The 22,824-nt window shown below is 35.9% G+C and overlaps 1 protein-coding gene across 1 annotated transcript in view; it reads right to left on the bottom strand.

The window, feature by feature from the left end:
* The window catches only part of LOC104837413 (usherin-like), a gene marked incomplete at its 5' end in the record, with an annotated part of 349,356 nt that overhangs the window by 239,477 nt on the left and 87,055 nt on the right, over positions 1 to 22,824 (bottom strand). The window contains 6 exons of the mRNA XM_010576524.1: positions 2,192 to 2,322; positions 2,844 to 3,012; positions 4,072 to 4,086; positions 4,489 to 4,586; positions 4,993 to 5,119; positions 11,058 to 11,188. Of these exons, the coding sequence (XP_010574826.1) occupies positions 2,192 to 2,322; positions 2,844 to 3,012; positions 4,072 to 4,086; positions 4,489 to 4,586; positions 4,993 to 5,119; positions 11,058 to 11,188 (671 nt within the window). The remainder of the gene's footprint in view (positions 1 to 2,191; positions 2,323 to 2,843; positions 3,013 to 4,071; positions 4,087 to 4,488; positions 4,587 to 4,992; positions 5,120 to 11,057; positions 11,189 to 22,824) is intronic.

Raw genomic sequence — 22,824 nt, 5'->3', positions numbered from 1 at the left:
CATGGAAGTCATGGAAGAAGTGACCTTTACATACAGCACCTTTCTAAGACATAATTTTGTCTTGGGCAGAAGACAAGACAGAGTCTTTGGCTGTTTGGTAGCAGGCCAGCCGTGTGTCTAGCTACAGTCATTCCAAAACTATAAAGCTAATAAGAGAGCTGTGACCTATGCAAAGGCAAGGGTCAGGGAATACCATCTTACACTGGCATTCAGGATAAGTGGTATGTCTTGTAATCTGTTTTGCAGTGCAAGTGTCTCCTGACCAAAGCTCCTAACAAAGACATCGTAGCTCATGCGCAACATGCTACACACCTCATTTTCACTTTCTATTAACCTTTTTTTGTGAGCTCAAGTGTACGGAAAAACCTTCTGTCATCATTATGTATGTGTAGAACACAAAGCTGCAAGGGTTGGAAAAGCACGCATATACTCATCCTCTCGGAATATCCTCATCTTAAGGCTATGGAGATGTTGAGGTCAGGCGTAAAGTGAGATTAAAAAAATTTCACTTGACTTAGGACAAATGCAAAGAAAAGTATCTAATCACAGTCTTCAGTGCTAAAAATAATATAAAACTGCCAAAAATCTGGAAGTAGGAGTAGAGAAGTGTTTTGTCTCACTACTTTGTGCTTTTGACTGCACTTCCAATTTAGCAAGTCCCCTTTTTCCTTTATAGTCAGAAGCTATTTTCTCATATTTGTTAGTCTTTCACAGAGCAATAGAAAGGAAACAAGGATCACATAGCACAAGAATCTCCAGAAGAATCGAAGCCCCATGTTTGTCCCTGTGAATAGCATTCACATAAATAGTGTCCCTGTATTGTGAATTACACACATGTAAGTCTTTTTAGGGTGGGACAGTAGTGTGTGTATAGCATTTCACGAACTTGGTTATTACTTGAGGGCAAAACTGAAGTAATAACATGTAATTAGCAAGATTTGTTACTGGAACTCATTATAATTTTTGAACTAAGGCTGCTTGAAAAAGAGGAAGCAATCGGGTCAAGCAGAATTCAAAATCCAGGAAAAAATTATCTGCTGGAAAAGTCAGTAACATAAAAAGTAAATATAGAGCAAGTTATAGTTGACCTGAAAAGGAGAAAAATTTATTTATACATTTTAGGTCACAAGTTTAAAAGAAAAGGCACATTAGATGTAATGCCATGCAATAAAACAGGCTGTGACATGACAGCCATTAGCAAAACAGCTACATTATAATAAATAAATGAAATTCAATAAAAATGCAGAAAGAGCAGATTAGGTCATAAAAAGTAACAATACCCTCAAAAATCTCTAAATGTAAATGATTACTTCTTGGACCAACTAAAAAGATATATTACTTTCAGTGTAATACCTACTAGTTGGTGCAAGTAGTAACTACAGTTGACCCACTAAGTAATGGTGACCAGAGCTTAATTACATTCAAAATCCTTGGGGGGAGAAACAGATGAAAATCCAGAGTCATGTAACTAATAAAAAAATTTGAAAAACTGCAACATATTCAGTCTTAAACAAAATCCTGGAAAACATGGAATCACCAGTACTTCTGAGCATATAACAGTCTTATTTAACAGACACCAGAAAGAAAGTTCATCGGCATTATCTCACAAATTTGCCTAATAATACAGGATTTATGCAGCCTCCTCTACAGTGTTGGGGAAACAGTCATAGGGATGAGATGGGATTAAGCTGGACCACTAATTTCTGTCCTTATGTTTCAAGTCAAAATGAAGAAAACATATTGATTATAAAATATACATATACCTTAAAGAGAAAGCTTTATTAGGATACCAGCCAACTTGCATCATGAACTTTCTGATTTACAATTTAATTGATTTTGTTCTAGTATGAGAACTGGGAAATTGGGTAACTCTATACTTTCCCAGGAATGAAGTGAAAGCTTTTAACGCACGTCTTCTATTCTCTTTTCTAATCACTTCTAATCCAGCAAAGAGAATAATTCTGCTTTTCATATATTGATATCTTCCTTATTTATGATATAAAGGTAACTTATTCTGAGCATTTGTTGGAGTCTTTTTGCTCCCCTTACACTTCGCTATGCACAGCATTTCAAAAATAATAAAACACAAAAATAACTTATGGTTTGAAATTTCTTTAAGTGCTGGACATATCTTAGTAGACAAAACTCATAGGTCATATCTGAATACAGTTATTCCTATTTCTGAACTTACTGCAAGATAATCTGGGCCATCTTTGTTGTATACAAAGAAAAGCAATCCATTCAGTTGATCTGTTTTAAATTTGAATGAGATCTCAAATTCCAGTCCACCACTGAAAACATCTGAATGCAGTTCCAAGAACCCTTGAAAGAAAGTGAATACATATATAAGTTAGTCAAATACATAAATAAATAGGTTCAAGAAACCAAAAGCATAAATCTAGGTGCTACTTTCTACTTCGACATGAAGAACTCAGAGGTTTCAAGATTCAGGTTTACAAATTTATCACTCGGCTTTGTAAGGGACAGTTATCCATAATGTACAACAAATGTGCAACAAACCAAACTGGTGCAATTTCCTAAATTTTGTTACCTGGCATTTTTTTGATACATTATAGGAATCTGTGTCTCTTCAAAAGTGAAACTTCACCTTTCACATGCACATCAGTCTGCACACAGTTACAGCAGCACTACTTGTCTATGAATGCAATTCTTCTTTCATGCGCTAGTCTTCTGTAAACCCAGAAACCAAATTTTAAACCATTCAAAAATAATCCTATATAACTAAAACTGCTTTGAAAAGCAGATCACTGCAATACTTTTGATATGATCACCTTTTATATCTTAAGAACACACTTGGCTAGTGCAATAGTACAGCAACCTACCTTTGCCAAGAAAATGTGCTCCTTCTGAGAGGACAATGGGGCATCCTTCCCAAATATGATAGACGTTGTTTTGCTCTTCAGCATCCTGCCAGTTCAAAGATTCCCAGTTTTCATAGGGAGTATGCACTTTTTTCAAAAATATGTCACTGAGACACCCTACAAATCCTTTCTGGACTATCATCTTCATCCCTGCAAAAAAGGAAAATAATTTTTTTAAGCCAATCACCTGCAACTAAACACAGGGATTAATTTATATGTTTTATACATGCTCACCCTATTATATATGTGCATGTGTGCATTGATAACCAGCCATCAATGACTTCATAAAGCTGGTCTCTAAGCTAAATCCAGATTACTGAATGCGTATAGTCACTAAAGACAGCAGCTACTGCTATGCAGCTGGAAAATATTAAACTTTTTGAGATTTTGCATACAGGTACTTTCAGAACAACAGTGTAAATCTACTCCATGAAGATTCCAAGGAAAGTTTTCAGGTTTATGCTCTTTAAACAAAACAATAATTGTGAAGAAAAGCATGCATCTGCTGAATAGGAAGAAACAGTGTTACAAAAGCTAAGACAGATGAATACGTGTTTAGAAGCTTCATCGGAAAGTTTTTCTTTCCTTGTTTGGATAAAACCCCCCCAGCGATTCATGGCTGCTATATCTTTTTTTTTCACTGGGGACAAAAAAATAAAGCAGGTTTCATAGATGGCCTTCTCTTGAATGGTATTTATAGTCAATCTCATTTTGACTATTTAGCTGGCGTTTTTGAGGGAGGCATTCTGGATTACTTTATGAACCAAAGTTTTAGAAGAACACATGCACATATTTCTGGTTTGAATAAAGTGACATAAAGAAGGAAAGACGGAGTTGTACTCTAGTGTACCTCACATGAAGTCATCAACTAGATTTCACGTCCTTCTCAGTGGTGGGAACACAAACTTAAACAATTTGGCTTTCAGGTTAATATGAAAAAAACCAAAAGCCTGGATATGAAACCACAGAGAATAGCTGATTGTATATTGGTTTTATATGCAGTCACCTCTCTCTTATCTGCTGTTAGAATACACACTTGCCATATATACCAAGTTTATGTATGAAAACATATGTTTATTGATTCTTCTGGAAGACAGCTACAATTCAGCTCCACCTAAATACAGCTGTAGAATACAGCTATATTCACACACCACTGAGTTCAATGCAACAATCCCTGAAGGATCCAAACCTGCACTAAAAAAGGCTACCATGTTGTATCCCTGCACCCAGGTGGGATGCATAGCCCTGTGGTTAAGCTAATAAAACAATTTGTATGTGTACATTAGAAAAGAATTTGGGAGTCCAGAATGTAAAGCATACGTAAGTTTCACATGCATACCAGTTCAGTGTATAAAATCCATTAAAATGTACACAGACCTCATATACTGCTTTACTGCTGATGAAATCAGCTATATAGATATTTCAATCTATCCCAAAAGATATGTACAGACTTATTTTTTATTAAAACAATTATGTAAATAATTATGCAAAGTAATTACTGTCCTCATGTTTCTGACACAATGTCAATACAGCCTATAGCACTGGGAAAGCAGTTAAGTCAGTGCCACTGTCTAGGATTTGTTATATCACAATCATACTCACCTACATCCTTTCTTACAATAGTGTAACCCTGTGGAAGTCCTCCAACAAAAACTCCCGTGTTCTCTCCAATTATGGTACTGCCACTAGTTGCTATGGAAGAACCTGAACAAAATAGGTCATTATTCTTGTGTTCAATGCTTTCAACAGATTTTCAACTCAATAACAGAATATTGGTATTTGATTAAAAAGAGGTTAATGTTACACAATATCCTAATACTTTCCCGTACATATCCGGGAAATGTTTACAGCTCTATTTTACAAAAGAATATTAACACAATCATAGATTTACAAGCACAAAAAGACAAACTCCTCCCACTTAGTATTAAATTATCAAAAATTCACAGTGGACAGATACCTCAGATGCACAGACAAAACAGTAGTGATTTTGTCAGAAAACTGAGTGAATTTTTTGCTTTATGGATGAACATAGGTAGTGGAAAAGTAAGCAAGTGAGCAATACCCTGAGTAACACTAAAATAATAAAGCAAAATGGAACTGAATTGATTACCTGTGTACTGCCCATCCACTGTGATTTTTCCCAGTGCTTGAATTCTTGTAGCGATTATTTGGTGCCAACTGTTATCATTGTACTCTTTTCCACCATCATTAGTTGGAGTAACTGCTACAGCAGATCCCTTTTTATTAACAGAAGAATCTGATTTAGAATATTATGAAGGCACGATTTAGAATTATACCTTACTATTTACAACACTTTGGTATATAACATCTAAAAATAAAGACAGAAGTCCTCAAGTCCTCTGTTTAACTTCTTTTGGAATACTGAACGATGTTTAGGACTGATTTCCCCACTAAATTAACCTTCTCAAATAATAAATGAGGGATCAAGGATCCAGTTCAGTTTCTATTAAAAATAGAAAACCCTGTGTAGCTCTCCTAATAAAGACAAGGATGAGGCGCAAATTATTGAGGGTCATGTCACTCTGATTTTTTTTTTATTTATTTTTTAAATTAAGTCTCTATTTAACTACTTCATGGATTGCTGTCATTGTGAAGTTTGATGGCCATGATTCAATGTGCCACCCACAGAAAGCAACTGCATATCAGGATTGTTGACTGCAGCACCTGTCTACAGGAAGGGACCCAAAAAAGAGGTGTATTTATAGGACAGTATGAAGATGCATGTTCTGTCCCTGTTAACCTGGTATCAAAAGGACTTGAATTTTTAGTTGAGCAAGTATAATACATCTATGAAGGAAAAGGTCGTACCAAGAGATTCAGGGTGGCGGGGGGGGGGGAGGGAAGGGTAGTTATTGAGGATGTTTTTACCGTACAAGGGATGCTTGTAAAAATGTTTTTAAATTTAACTAGAATTTTTACCTGGTTTTATTAAAACAAAAAAATTATAATGATATGAGGGGGTGAATTCAGAGACATCCATGACAAAATACAGAGAAATCTTTTCTGAATTGCTAAGAGGAATATAACAGATGTGGTTGCCAAACCAAATCTCAAGACTGTAAACAACGAAAAAAAATAGCACGTAAATTCATATAATGATGCAATAAAAATAAAATTAATGTATTTCAAGAATTTTCCTGAGATTTATATCCAAATAATCATCTAACTTTCCAATAATTCCTCTAATATTGTCTCAGGACTTTATACTGTACTCGAACCCTGTGGGAACTCGAAGTTATTCTGTTGAATTGATGAAATAGAATTGTCCTTTGTAGCAAGCAACTACTGAATGGAAAAACATTTCTTTGCATAGGTACTACATAATATTAAAGAATCATGACTTCTGCAGCTACTTTATGGCCTGAGACAGGCTTCAAAAAAACAATTTCCAAAAAATATATAAAAGAAAAATAAGTTTCCTTATAATTTGGGGGTCTAGCTTGTTACTTTGTAGTAGCAAACCAGACAGTTCAGATTTTTTTTTTTTTTTTCCAGATCTTCTAGCACTCTTTCTGGCTCAAAGACCTTAAAGTTACGCACACAAAGAATACCTGTTGATAAAAACAACCACCTATTGCGATTAATACTAAAATCCTTTTGTTAAAGTTTAGTATTCTGCCTTTAGTGATGTGCATCTATTAGAAATTGCTTTTCAGCATATAGATTTATGAACAGAGTATACATTTTACAGTACATTTTGAATTGGAGACTGTCACTGTGTATCTTATGTATGAAAATATATAGGAAGTGTACATATCTATATGATTACAGAAAAAATAATTTCCCACGAATATTTACAGCATGTTTCCTACTCCATTCAGCCAACATCTTGGTACTGAGGCAGTTTGTACAGCAGTCCTCTGTCCCATGATAACAATACAAAGCTATGTATCTATACATACTAATGTGCACTTTTTCATATACTATTTTTTATTGTCTTCTCTCCTATTTCAACATTTTAATATTTTACAAACACACATTTCATTATCGTAGTTTAATAATTAAAACCAGAACTGGTGTCATGCCCAATTAATGTGCCCTGCTAGCATGCCCATTAGTTTTTCCATTAGTGAATTCAACAATACTAATGGGATTACTAGCATGGGATGCTAATTGGGCGTGACATAAGAAACTGGCTTACTTCTTAGCATACCCTTGCTAATGATGAAATTAATGAGCATTTTATTAAATGCTGTCTCATCAAAGTGTACTTAGTTAGCGTTAAAATTGTTACAAACGATGCTGCATTCTAAAGATCAGGTGCCTGAATAAGTGGTTCTTCATATTGTTTGGCAACAGTCTAGAGCATTAACGGGTTTATATATCAGAAACCACATTTATTTGTAACCAGTTCAATCTGGGACCACGCTACCACATGTGCTAAACTGTGCTTAATTTTGGGGGGGCAAAGTGAGAAAAAAAGATGGCGTCCAGAGTTCAGCATGCACTGCATTGGAGGCTTCTGTACGACATTTTATCCAGAACTACCCAAGTGACTCAGTGATCACATTCAGGGATCCTGTTGTGAAATGGCTTGTTGTGCATTTTGGAAATCACACATAGGGAACCAAATCTGGATTAGTTTGCTGAGCCATACAGTAAGTCTTAATTTTTAGTAGCTCTCAGTAATAACTAAGTAAAGATGAATCTCTGTGGCTCTTCAAGCTGATGTTTACGTTCATGAAAATACATAGGAACATCACAAATATGGGTCTTCAAAGATACTGTGTAGGTGCCAAAGTCTGAATGTAACTACACTTCTCCCAGTCAAGTTCTTTCAATGCCCAAACTCCTACCACTGAGAAGATGAACAAATACTAAAGTTTTGCCAATGCCAAGCAGCAAGGTATAGTTGGGATCATAGCTAGGTGTTCTCTATCTTCATTTTGGGGGGGGAGTAACATCTCACCCTCAGCCTCCGCATGAACCACAGGCAAGAAAAGTATCTTGTGTTCCTCTTTTTTGCTGTAAAGTTTAGTAAATGGATCATCTTTTAAAATGCAAAAGTTGGATTCAGTTCCCTCCATACTGCGAGAAGAATTCCAATACTCTATCCTCAGACTGTCCTAATCACCAAGGAAAAAGGTGCTCCAGATTGGCCTTAAATTTCCACTGCTAGTGATTTCACTTTGTATAAAATATTCAGCGCTTCCCTGGGAAAAAGATTGAACAAATGACCTGTAGCCACTGAGACATAACTATAAATTCAGCTAGAGTTGCCTGTGTAATTTAGGGTTGGATGAAAAGGCATTATGATGAGAAGAAAATCCACAGACAGGTGAAGGTTTGCAGGCACACTGGGTTTGGAGGAAGGTTTATGGAACAACTTGATTATGCAGACAAGACTGAGGAAGACATCTGTTAGCAAAAAACCTCACGCTTCCTGGACCATGAGTAGAAACCTGCAAAGAATGACAGTAAAACAATAAGGAAGGAAAAAAGAGCAGCTAGACAATACAAAAGGGAGACAAAAGAGATAGTCAGACAACAGCTAGATGAATAGTGGTGTACATGAAGTTGAGAGAAGTACGAATGGACAGGAAGAAAAGGATTTGAAATTAACACTTAGAGAAGGAAGAAGTTAGGCTACTGAAGACTCCCCACTAAGAAGACTTGGCAGGAGTATCCCTAGAGCAGCTACAACAAAGAGAGAATGCGCTACTGATCATGAGCAAAGATACATACCAGAATCCTGAAAGGGACTAAGGGTAAAAATAATTAACCTGCAAGAGGACACAGCTGGAAGGGAGCACAGAACATTACACCATGCTGCTCTAGATAAACAGCAGCAGAGACACAATTGTCACCAAGAAGAATTTTTGCCATTTTTAAGAGAAGAGCACAAAGGCAGGGCCATAAATGCTTATCATATATGCCATGACCATAATTAGAGAAAATAATGCATACAAACTGGTTGGGAAATCATATGATGTTAATAAGTAGTAATTAAAGCATTTGCACACTAATGCAAACTGTTATACGCAAATGAAGGAATAAGAATTGCTGCTACAGAACATGATAGCTGATGTTATAGGATAGGAATGGCAAATAATGGCAAAAAGAAAAAAGACTGAAACTATGTAGAAAACATAGAAACAAAGGTAAACATAGTAAGGTAGCACAGCATATTAAGGATAAGAAGAGTGAAAAATTTTGATAACTGAATTTTCACAGGCTAAAGTTTTTGAAAAGGATACTACAAGAAACATACTGATGTAAGCCACAGTACCCTGCTTCTGAATCTGAGAATGCACGGGAATCTCTTCCACGTTATTAATGAGAAATTAGAAAGCATTAGCTTTCAAGATAGTAAATCAAATGTTAAGACCTACACTATTCCTGAATGCCTTGAATGACAGGAGTTTTTTTCTATAACAGTCGCTGAAGCAGCAATATAGGCTATTTTAGACTTTATAAGAGGGAACAATATGGAAGTTATGATCCTAAAAATCAGCATGGGACAGAGTTGTCCGATTCAAATGAAACAGAAAGATAAACAAGTAATTTGTTAAAATTCAATATAGTAACTATTGAAAATAGTAGCTGAACTGAGAAGGTCAGGGGACTGAATATGGATGAGACCTGCATTTTTTACAGTTAAAAGACAGGGAAAAAAGAAGAAGTATAAGAAAAAAGCCTCAAACCAGCCACTGTCCCACCTGTCCCTCTCCCCCTCACCCCCAAATACTGTGAATCCAAACAAATACATCTTCCAGGGAATGAGTCCAACCCAGCTGACATAAAGCTAGTTCAGAAGGAGCAAATCTGCAAGAAGGTCTAGGAATACTATTTGAAGCACTAAAATGCTCGTTGAAAGATATCCACTCCCATTAAAACAAACAACAACAACAACAAAATCAGACTATTACACCTAGAAAGATCTTGCAAATGAAATAAAAATTCCTTTTCAATTAAGTGAAATTGTAAGTGTAAAAGAGCTAAAACAGAACTAGTACGTATTAAAATGTGGATGAGAGCAACATTAACAACAATGTTAAGCATGGTGCCCAAAAAATCGAAGTACACACTGACTCAGTTTGCAACAAGGAAAAGAAGATGAAGTCTGTGTGTAAATGCAGTGCAAATAATAGACATTTATATCTTAGGGTCAGAAGTAGAATTAATGTTTTCTAGCACAGGGATCACATATACGCTAGCCTCTGCAGCACTACGCCTCCTCTACAGATCCTCCAAAGCTGAAGAGGAGCTTCACTGCTGCACAACACCTCTGCATGTTCATGGAGCACCAGTGCCTGGACCATGGCAGAGCTCAGGAAGCAAAGGTTAACAGTGGATCCATTAAGCATTTCTCTTCAACCCTCCGGAGTAGTCGACACAACACCAATCACACAATTAGACACTGAGGTATGACGGAAGGTATGGCTGATATAGCAACCAGGCATTCCAGCAACGCGGAGGCAGCAGTGACCTTACAAAAAGGATGCACATATATGGATACATATGATACCACATTCTGCCAACATCATTAGAAAATCCGATAATTACTTACAGTTTCTTGCATATTTATGAAATATAAGTGAGTCTGTAATGCTTTGTTATTCCACGAGGAGATCCAGTTTTGGGGTGGAGAGAAAACAGAAAATACCCAAACAGAAATGCAAGGAATGTGGCCTTATTTTTAATTTTGTGGAATTTATTTCATAATATTTCCCTCATTATTTACATCTGTGCTATGTTCATTATTACTAGACGTGAGAGACTACTTTCATCACATTAATGGCAACACACTGATTTCAGTAGGAAAAGACAAAGTCTCAAGATGGGAGGCTTAAAAATAATTGACTAAAAATATATTTAACCTTTATTTGCTAATTTAAAAACTAGTTCTGCCCACTTTTGAAATCTTGATACTTTAAGCTGTAGTGGTATTTGGTGGTACTGACAAAACAACCCAACTCATAAAAATACAAAAATAAAGCCGTGAATTGTGGCATATGTAACAAAAAATGAGCAAAGCTTTAGTGTTTCAGTGTTTCGCTCCCCCGAATCTCCAGTTACCTAATGGTTCTGAAGAGTCAGTTAACTTGTATCAATAATAATAATTAAAAAAATAATAAAAAAAGATAAGTATGTAAAGAAGTACTGAAAGAAATAATATAAGCTATTTTTATAGGATCCTGTCTTTTGTTGTACCTGTGGATCAAAAAGAAAGTAAGGACGCCCACTCCTCAGTTGAAGTGCAATGTATTCCTCTTGATTCCCAGGTGATGCAGAGAAAAAAATCAAACCATCAGGTTCCTGGGTTCTAAACTTCACCTTAATACCTGGTTAGGAAAAGCAAGCAGATGGTTAATGTCAAAAATGGTTCTTATGCATTCTAACAGTGTATTTACAAACAAGAAGTTGTTTTAAAACCAGCAGTAAAATGGCAAACCAAAATCATGGCAGTTTTGTTCACCTAAAACCCCTGCCAGTCATTGCAGAAGTTTTACTAATCCAGACTGAATCAGCCTTTGAGAGAAATATCTGTGATTTCAGAGCCCTTACCCATCTGTAAATAAGATATACAATTATGACTTATGCTGTTGAGTAACTTCTTTCTTAAAAAAAAAGTAATTCGGATATTAGCATACTATTCTAATAGTTGATGGTTTATATGTGGATTTTCATTTGTCCCTTAACATTTCTATTGGTAAAGTAGGAATAAGGCTCCTGCATGGAAGGATTTCTATGAAGAATAGTGGGGAGTTGGTTCCAAAAGATACATAGATATACACACACACATATTTATATGTATATTTTTAGATATTCTTTTATAAATACATATATCCAAGTGCACAAAGAACACCTGAGAAGAATAATTTTTAACAAAAATTGGAAATATCCTAGGAATAACTGATGAACTAAGCTTAATTAAGAACTTTCCAGATCATTATCAATAGTCCTCCATTTGGCTTCTGATAAAATATTGTCTCAGCACATGAAATATCATTCAAATGACATACAAGGAAAAAAAACTTAGGTTTTTTACATTACGTATCAAAACAACAAGCTAATTAAACAGCTTGTAAATATTGGAATATTGTTGTCCAAGGTATAAACTTACTCAGTAACTATCTAAGGACACATTAAGTAAACAATTCATACATTATGTATCCAGTTTCAAGAAGTATAATTATGAATAAACAAGTTTTGGGTAACCACCAATCTTTTAAGATTATAATGCCTTTCTTTTAAGCTACAGAAACAAATAAGAAAATTACAAAACCATACACCCAATTTAGCCCAACTTTTCTAACATGCAAATCCAGATATCGCAGGCTGGGTCTGTGGTGGAGCCATGCCTTTACTGTACTAATTTTTTTGCAAAGGGAAATGAAAAGGCAGCGATAGCAACATCTACCCATAATATGCACTTCCATAACATTTCTACATAAAATGTTTTTTACAGAACAGGATAATTTATTGAGTTTTACCCAACTTCATCAAACTATTCAGTCTTTTCACACATGTTTTCCCTATCTTATGTCAGGCAGAAAACAGTGAGAAAAGTCTTCCTTGTACACAGCATCTATACCTTTAAAAATTTAAAAAAATTATAATTCTGATACACACTGACACTAGATCATGCTTGTTAATTACCTATACCCATAAGAAATACCCTTTGACACCATCTCCTAATCACATAAATGTTTTCATGCAAATCACATGATACAGTCACAGATACGAAACATATTCTCTAGGCAATGAAAATCAGTCATACTATTAAAATACCTGCAAAAAGCAGCTACATAAGTAACACCCAGCAAACAAAAAACTCAACAGTGTCCATACTTAAGGAAAAGCATAGCTTTGCCCGACTCAGAAATAACCACTATTGCTGTACTTTGAGGTTCCAGGTACTTCCAGCAGCAGTATCTGCTGGAGAGGCTGAGACTGATGGCCTCTAATCCCAGCACTGGAGAGCACAGTTAATTTAACAAACTGCCAGTATTTTTATTGAGCTGCCAAAAGGCATTTCTGAAGACCAGAGGATCCCTCCTCACACCTAATTCAGAAGGACAAATACAAACAAAATAATTGAGTTTCTGCAAAACCACCATTGTTTTATAATGTTGTGTTAGAAAATATAAATTAAATCATTCATAACCGTAATATTGCAGTAATTCTAAAAGTCTTCAAATGTTATGCAGGAGCTTTCTTTCCTCTTTGGATATAGAAGAGCCTTACAAACCTTAACTCCTGCCTGTAGAGCTACCATAGCTTCATATAAAGTATTGATGAGTCAGAACCATCATTTTCAGTCATAGCCCATACAGCAAATTCTTCCAAATTTATTTGCTACCTATTACATAATTCAGAAAAGGACTCCGTCTCTTTAAGTTTAGGTATCTTTGGAGTTTCTCATGAGATAAGGAAGTTCATATAAGCTAGCTCTAAATAAATACTTTCATACATCAATATTTTCTTGTGTTTCTAGAACTGAGTGCAATGGAGAAACCAAATATTAAGCAAACTTCTGCCCCATAGATAATATTATCACTGGAAGATAAGAACTTGTGAAATTAATATTTTACACAGGATCATACTAATTAAAAAAAAAAAAATCTGAAAAGATTTCTCAAGTCCAGGTTGGACCTCATGGTCAAAATAAAACATAGCCAGAAATCCCATTCAGACTTGTAACACTAAGTGTATGTCATTTTTCTGCCTTATTGACACTGAGCACTGAAAATGGACCTTACTTAACCTGAACACAGAAAGCTTTCCTTTGAAAATCTGAAAAGTTTCAAAGAACTTGAAAACCACATGGGATCACCAGAAAAACCTTCTTTTTTGGGGCGGGAGAGGAGAGTAGAGGAGATTTTGCAGGAAGGTTTCTCAAAGACTTGTGTCTACTGTTTCAATATGCATGTCTAAAACCTTAACTTCAATGTTAAATATAACAGATAAATAGAAACATAAATAAAATAGTGACATTACAATTACTTCTGTAATTTGTCATATACTGAACCTGCATCTCAGCCACACTACTGATGCTACTAAATCTTGGATGGAAAACATGACCATCTGTGGGGCATAGTAGGAATGTACTTTTAATCAACTGAACCTTGAATTGCAACTGAAGAATTCACCTAACAGGCCTGTTTACGTGACAAAAAGGATTGGTCCATAAGGAGTTATAATTTCTGGGGTAAAAAACAACAGGAAATTTTACTACAAATTAAACATTAAAGTACCTCATTCAAATAAAATCTTTAATTCCATTTCAAATTACAGCTGCAATTGGAGAAGCTGTCAGAATTCCTTTAATTGTAAATAATTTCTTCAATTTCTGTAATTGAATTTCTTTAATTATAATGGCATTGTACAAAACATAATACAAGCATTGTATACAGTGAACATAAAAGACAAAAAGAAGAATACAGATTAATAAAAGGGCAAGTAAAAAAATTACTAATATTAATGTTTAATAGTAATATTTAATGTTTTAAAGTGTCCCACAGCGTGTTAGAGCAGACTAACCTTCGTCAGGATCTACCTAGTTTCAACTTACGCAGTAGCGGATTGTAATCAGGTTTTTATCCTAGTTTCAAAGATGGCACATCCAGGTTAGTAGAGGAATGAGGATGTGAGTGATGAATGCGGGCATTTTAAAGGCATTCAGCTGAGAAGCAATATCAGCATGCTACCCTGTCAGTGCACACAGTTTTGAGAGTTCCTTTTAGTAACAGGCTGATATTAAAAGTAAAAAGATGTACTCACTACAATGTCAGATGAGTCAGAACCCAGTTTTTTATCTAATACAGAAAAGGCATAATGAGCGATTTTTATAGCACCTCTTTGCCTCCCTCATGTAAGTTTAGCAAGTCTAAGAACTTCAGCAACATTCAGCCTCAGATTCACGTCTGGATTCAGATTCTTCTGGCGCAATTCAATATGGCTTGCAAGATCTGCACGAAAGTATTTAACAGGCAAGAATGTGCTCTTGAGAGGCTGGCTGCAGTTTTTGCTTAAAGCAAGTTTACAGAGCACACGGGGTTATTTTGAGTTTAGAAAAGGAACCTGGTAGTCAGGGGAAAATATTAATAAATTAGAGCAGCTCCCATATTAGCATAACATATACTAATAATTTATAATTATTACAGTAATAGAAATCACTTCTGAATAATGCTAAACATTTTTTCTTGCAAAATAAAAAGTTTAAAATCGTTTTTGTTTGACCAAGAAACTATTCACCCAGACTAAAGGGTTTTGCTTCCTGTGAAACATCTTTCCAATTTAAATTAATTTAATTTAGTTTTGGGCTTTTTTGTTTTTTTTTTAAATCAGCATTTCAAAATACAAAAAACATTCACAGTACTAAAAAAATTGTGTTTTGACTTTTTGAAATTTTGGAAAGAGGAGTTGAGGGGAGAATGTAAGCAGAGGGGCAAGGTAATTGAAGACGTCTTTCACAATAACAGCTGAGAGATTTCAGCAAAGTGGCCTACTTAAAACTAATCTCTTTGTCCCATCACTCAGCTAAAACACCTGTAAAGTACCTTTCTGTACAACTGGACGTTCAGAGTCCAGCTCAAAATAGCCAACAAGTATAAGTTATTAGACTCATTAAATACACAGAATTTGCTACAAGTCCCAGAAGTCCCATGCCCCTTCACCAAAACCTATGTATTACCACATGAACAAATCTGTCCCAAAGTGTCAAGAACAGCCACATAAATGTATTTCCAACCTGGATGTGGTCAGCAAGAATAGTGTTAGTTTAAATTTCATAAATACATCAGATCCCAACCCATATCCATAAGATTAAAAAGAATAATAATTGGATACCCTAGCATATTATGGACATTTTCTTTGTGGACTTAGGAAATTATAAGAGGAAACCAGTGTACATTATGATTGGAAAACATAAGAAAACCAAACCTGCCTAATATCTGGATAATCACAAAGCATTATTAGAAATGAATTTTGCATAATCTGTGAAGCACATCCATTTTCAGTGCAATTTCTCCCAGAACCATAGAATTGTACAAACACAATTTGCATTTCTATTCTACTTATATCATTATATGAAATGGTGTAAATAATTATGTAATGTACATTCCAATCAAATGAACAGAAAATTGTTGGCAAAGAAAGCGATCTCTTTATGCTTACTAAAGCCCTTATTTGTGCATAACGCCAACTAAAATGAATAGAAATTATATGTAAAATTTTGACTACAGCATTAGGCTCTCAGCAGTCCCTTCAAGATGACAAACGTTAAGCATTTACTTAACATTAAGACTGTGTACAAATGCTTTTGCCTAATCAAAGTACATCTTCCCACAGAAATCATAAAACCAAATTTGTTTTTAACTGGGGAGCGGATAAATGGGGAGTAAAGCTCTCAGTTACCATACACTTCCACTGAATTAATATTTAGTCATTATTCTCACTGTGAGAGCGATTCTGCATGCTACATGTCATTACAATAGCAAAAACACATTTTAATTTTTTTTTTTTTTTTAAATAAGAAAATGCACCTTTCAAAAAAATAAGGAGACTTCACAAAAATGGATCGGTATTTAAAGCCATTTCACATAATGGACAGTGGAATTGGAGGAAAAGAAGGAACTCAGAGAACGCTTTCCTGGACATACTCATGAAGATCCTCTGCTGAATACAAGGAGTTCTTCATACTTTGTGATCGCCTATAGCTTTATGGATTTTGTTGAGAGAAGAAGCTGGAAAGTATTCTTCCCAATTCTGTCCAACATCTTTTGTTGTCTTTGGTACAGGAACAGGCTCCATCTTTTTCTGTTACCTTAATGTGTTTGAAAATATTTTCAAAGTGCATCATCACAAACATGACACAGAGTTAGTAGTTCCATTGATGAAGTAAATGCTGTTCATTTTTAAGTTGCTTTAGTTTTTAGTAGAAATTTAAAATACATACTTAAAAGTTTTATATATATGTCCATACTCATATGTACACACACATATATACTTGTACAGGCAAACACACAAAAAAATTTTCCCAAACTTTTTCCGAACTGTAAGTGGAGTGTCCAATTGCAGGTCAGCAGCCCCTTTTCTTTTGTGATGATAGTAAAACCAGGAGAAGCTAAAAATCCATTGCTTTTAAAATTAGACTGTGCAAACCCCCCATATTTTGAAAAAGTCTAACTTTATTCAGAATGACACAATTCAAAGACTTTTTATATACTCTTAATACCTCAAACTGACAAAAAGCTAAGTCAAACTACAAGGTTGAACAAGCATAAACACAGAATACGATGACTGATTGAAAGGGGGAAAATACATAACACCTCTTTTGGAAAACAACTATCAGGCAAAATCCAAAATCCTCTCGATGAGAGCTGAGTATTTCTTTTACACTAAAATGACTAATTTGATACCTGTTTTTTCTTATTTTGCTTGCTACCCCATTATACCCACTCCTGGTAAAACAAACAGGACATTTTAGCTTTAATCTTCTTACTACATAACCCAAATAACTTCAGTCATGTTTGCATTAATGCTGCATTAATCATGTTGTTGCGTATTAATGAGTTTTCAGGCTATGCTAATTACTGTCATAGATTCTGCAGCAGCCCATTAAATATACAAATTACAGAATTAAAGAGCCAGAGCTCTTCATGATTAATCTTTAAATGGAGAAAAACTAATGATGTCTGTACAAAGTTTCTCTCCACTTTTGGCTGACTGAGCCCAATGAACAATCAATTAGAGTATTTGAAGAATAAGAATATGGCACATACTAAAAGATTTGTTATGCTGTTTCTCTATGCAGAAGACACACATTTATAAGTTTCTATCAAATGGACTTCTGTAACATATTCCAGACTTTAAGGTCTCCCAAAGTGTTGCACAGGGGCAAAAGCTATAGGATATTCCAATTCATTATTGCATACTCATAGGAAGCTGCTGGTTCCATATGAACATAGTAAATCAATCTTCTCCTTTTAGCAAGGACACAAGTCCTGCTACTCCCCTAGTAAGAAAGATTTACAGCAAACCCTGGTGAAAAGAAAGCTAAGATAAGTTTACAGTCATTTGATAAGATTTGATGTATTAGTAGCACTTTATCCCCTCACTTACAGAGTGATGCTTTTTCAGGAATAGTGTAATACCTAGTGGTTAAACCAAGAGATTCAAAATTAGGAGACCTTGAGTCTGTACTCAGCCAATGACTGAGGTATGTCACCCAAGTGCCATCATTTAAACCCCCTGCCTCCATATTCCTTCCTGAAGAACGGTGGCCAATATCACTTGTGTAAGGCTCTGTAAGGTTTGAAAAATTCACTACTGTTTTGTTCTCCATAGCCTAAAAATACACACAAAATCAGCAAAATGCACACATGGATTCAGAAAAATTACCTAGATGCTAGGTTTTTACTGCCATTTGGGAAGCACTAATATATCCCAAAAAGGGTATTAGCCTTCTCCAAACACTGCGTATTATGCAGAATATCATGAGACTTCCCTAAAGAGCAGATTCTCAGTCTGTATCAATATTATTCTGCACACCAATAGCTGCAGTTTAGAATTAACTGGGCCATTCCAGACCTGTCCAATCAGTTCTTTGTACCATGGAAAAAATAAATAAACCATACTTTATACATCAAAGATTTTGTATTTATACAAAACAGTTCTTAAAAAAAAAAACCTGCTTAGAGCAAGATTGATCATGGCATGAGAATACTCTCGTAAGAAGATAAAGTGAAAAAGACTGGATTGCTGCACTTAGTGCACAAGGAAGAGGACATAATACAAGCATATGAGATTGTCTAGGAAAGGCAGACAGGGAGCAGAGAAGCCTTCCAACACACAAACAAGACAGGATTCAAGGGAAGTAAAAGGGAAGTAGTTCAAAGCAAAGATGTACCTTTTCACAGGTACTTTACAACTTCTTAGTGAGAAAAGAAACATAATTCGGACAATTTGCAAAATATTGACAGAAGAAGTATCTGACAGTATAGCAAGACCCAAAAAGAACTGGAGTCCGACTGCCTAGATTTATCTAAACAAATAAATGAAGGCCTCAGAAAAACACATATGAGAGATCAGGGTGAAACCTGATAGGCAGATGATACCATTATCTCTTAGCATTCCTCTGCCTTTGGAGTCAACATCCAGTTGTTTACACAGATGTTTAAAGCAATATAATCATTAAAGAAACTAGTGTCCTGACTCAAATTCATTTAGTAAGCAAGTCTAGGAACAGAATTCATAACTGTCTTCCACTTGTGTACACTGGGACAGTATACAACAAGCATACATCCAACCAGCACTATTTTTTCCAAGTATAGCTATCAGAGCAGAAATAGTAACTGTAATCTGGAAACTCCAGGAGTCAAGTCCAGCTTGGGGTAAGGATCAGCTGCAAGTTTGTTTCTGTGTGGCTCTTAATATTGAAGTGACATATGAACAAAGAGGAAACATCAGCCCAATATTCTGCTAATGCTTTCTTTGATGTTATTGTCCAACTTGAACAAAATTTGAGAAAAATTGTACTCAAATATGGCCTCTCTCAATAATACCTGTAATCTTTATTTTTATTTATCTTTACATAGGCTAGGAAAAAAGTTCAACAGGCTCTGATTTTGTTAGAAAAGGAAGAAAGTCGTTTCTAGGACTAAGAATCCTTTATGAGCAATTTCATGAATTCATACTATGATATTTAAAGTATGGAAATAGAGGCAAGCATTCATCTTCATTTCAGGATAAATTCTTTAGAGAAAGAACTGTATTCTGTTACCCGTATGTGAATTAGTGCATAAAAAAGGTCATCTTATGCAACAAGGGTAAGGTGGGAGAGGCTTCTAGGTGCTAATGCAATGCAAATCATAATTACTAGAAATATGATGACAAGAAGAATCACTTCAAAGATTTACAACAGTGCAATCTATAAAAGGTCAACATTACAGTGAAATCAGAAATGAGCTGGAGGTCAGTAGTTGTAAATAGCACTTCAATTATAAGCCTTTAGTTAGTATTTCCAGCAGTAATACAAATGTAACACTGCACAGAGAGTAATTTAACTGATCAAGGGAAAAGAGTAAGACTAGAACTGAGTAAAATGCAAATACATCAAAATTAAAGTCAGTGTAATGATCTGAAACACAGCAAATTTAGACAACAGTGCACAGCCAAGGCAGAACCCCATCACACAGCATCACAGAAGCTGGAAGCACAATAAGGTGCAAATCCTGCAGCAAGTGAAGAAGATTATTGATTAGACAGTGTACATACGGAACAGAAGAATCACTAAAATAAGATAATGAGTGTCTTGAGGAATACTACAGGACAAAAATGGAAATGTAACAAGGAGGGGAAAAAAAAAACCTTTTAGACAGAAATACAACACCACAGAGCAAACACTCAGCAAAAAGCATAGTTTCAAGTTACAAACTCAGCAACAAATGCTACTCATGGTAGAACTGCAAAAAAGCTAACAACAGATCCAAGTTAATGCAGAGTTTTAAGGTAGACCAATAAACTGCAACAAAACTGCCAAATCAAGACTTAACTGAAAGGAATATGTAATATTTTCATCTAGTAGTATTTGTGGCAGTATTTCCCCTGACTATTATTGACATAATGACCTTTTCCAGAGGAAGCCTAAAACTGGTTTTATTTGCAGGAACTAAGTTAACAAGAGGATTTCAATGAAATGATCAGGTGCAAGTTGGCAAACTCACTTCTCTCATATTACAGCAGAGTGTGTTAGACATACCATGACATACCTGCTGACAGTGAACAATTATTTCCTCAACCTCCATCAGTGTAGGTAACCTTAAAGGTTCACTCATTGCCTTCTAAGATATTTGCCACTTAATGGAACTACACCTTAAAAGCGCAGCAGGTCCTGCTTTGAAAGAGTTAATAATATTCGATTACACTTTGTTCTGTTATCCATGTGCCTCTGTACCGAGGACCTGCACACTCTGTAAATTAAGCACTTTATGGGGTTTGGCATGAAACGTTCCCTGAAAACGTATCCAAACACTTTGTAGCACTTACACAGAATATTTTACTTAGAATATGAACCACAGGTACCAAAACAGTCTGGCGTCTTCAACACCGCAAGTTCAGTTTCAGTGAAAGCATCGCCCTTACAGATCAGGACAGAATGGAAACAGAAAAGTTCAGCCCAACCTCTCCTGCACTGGATGTGTAGGGTTAGCTGTAATCCTGAAAGATGCCCTTGGCCCTGATGTCTTTAAATGACCATATGATTACAAGGCATGAAAGTCAACAGGACAAAGCTAACATGCTGGCTCTGTTACTGTAAAAATAAACTACTATGCACAATCTACAATATGCAGAAAAGAGAGGCAAGTGCTGCATGGGAAGCTGAGAAATCCAGCAATTTTCTCTTAGAAATTACTTTAGCGTATGTATGACCCCTGCTTACTCTCACTAACGTTTCCAAATGCACAGAAGGAAGAATCACGCATACAGCAGTCCCAATCCCTGACCTGTTTTTGAAAGCAGAACTGTGGAGGGAGGTGTTCAGCATCAGCTGCTGTTACCATTTCCTTTTCCTTTTGTGGTGTGACAGTGTAAGTATATGGGCCAATAATCAAACAGAAGATTTCATCTTATTTATCATACATTAAGGCCATATTCACTAAATTCACCAACCTACTCTGCTCTGCCCAGCTTCTGTAAAGAACGTGCCACAGAAAACATGACCCAGTGTGGTAAACCAGCTGTGGCGGTTTCATCATCAATTTGTAATCTGGCTTATTCCCAAGAATCAAACCTCTGCACTCACTATAAGACTTAAGCACATACAGAACCATAAAACAAAACTAGCATGGTAATGAAATAGCATTTATCTATCAGCTGGATAATCACACACTATGAAATACTTCCCAAGTAATAAATACAACACAAACCCTCCCCCTCCTCTGGTTTTTAGAAAAGCAATACAGTAGTATGCAGTGGACATGGAAAAACACTCCTGTACTACATCCAGTAATACAGCTAACATGACAAATACACCTCACGGGGGATAGATATAGCCAGATATTATGCTAAGTCCTGTGTGCAGTCACCTACCTGGGCAACCAGGATGGTACATAATAATGCTGGCAGTAGAGGAACAGAGAGGTAACGTCTTCCTCCTACCCAGGTGGGCTAGCAGCTCCTCAGCTGATTTGAGCTGAGATTTTCACTGTGTGTCCGGATGCAAATAAAACGTAGTAAGCCAACTGATACACAAAGCAGCACCAGCAGCGATATCTGTTGGCATTTCAGTGCTTTTCCATGTACAGTAAGGAGTTCATGATTTTCTCATGACTCTATTCGTGCTTATTTCTGGATCAGCTTTTCTACTGATTGCACCAATGGATGGAGTTCAGAATTTAGAGATACACTTATTTCCTCCAAGTATTGATTAAAGACATTTCAATGGCATGAAAAGCCATATAACTCAAGCTGTAGGGGCTTAAATAAAGGGCACAATTTACACAAAGATTTGACTTGAGGCAAACGAGAAAGTGAAGAGTATAGAAAACTATCATGACAGGAAATTGATATAGCACATTTATTAAATACTGTCATAATTCTGTTTGCCCAATGTAAGTTAAATTGCAACACTAAACAAGGAATAAATTAAACTGCTGTCCTGGTTTCAGCTGGGATGTAGTTAGCTGTCTTCCTAGTAGCTGGTACAGTGCTGTGTTTTGAGTTCAGTATGTGAAGAATGTTGATAACACTGATGTTTTCAGTTGTTGCTCAGTAGTGTTTAGACTACAGTCAAGGATTTTTCAGCTTCTCATGCCCAGCCAGGGCACCTGACCCAAACTGGCCAACAGTGTATTCCATACCATGTGACGTCCCATCTAGTTTAGGAACTGGGAAGTGGGGGGCAGGGATTCGCCACTGGGGGACTGGCTGGGTGTCGGTCGGCGGGTGGTGAGCAATTGCCCTGCGCATCATT

This window comes from Haliaeetus leucocephalus, unplaced genomic scaffold (genome assembly GCF_000737465.1).
Source record: "Haliaeetus leucocephalus isolate CR32 unplaced genomic scaffold, Haliaeetus_leucocephalus-4.0 Scaffold526, whole genome shotgun sequence".
Taxonomy (NCBI): Eukaryota; Metazoa; Chordata; class Aves; order Accipitriformes; family Accipitridae; genus Haliaeetus; species Haliaeetus leucocephalus.
The sequence above is the reverse complement of the archived record's forward strand: the minus strand, read 5'-3'. Positions and strand labels throughout refer to the sequence as shown.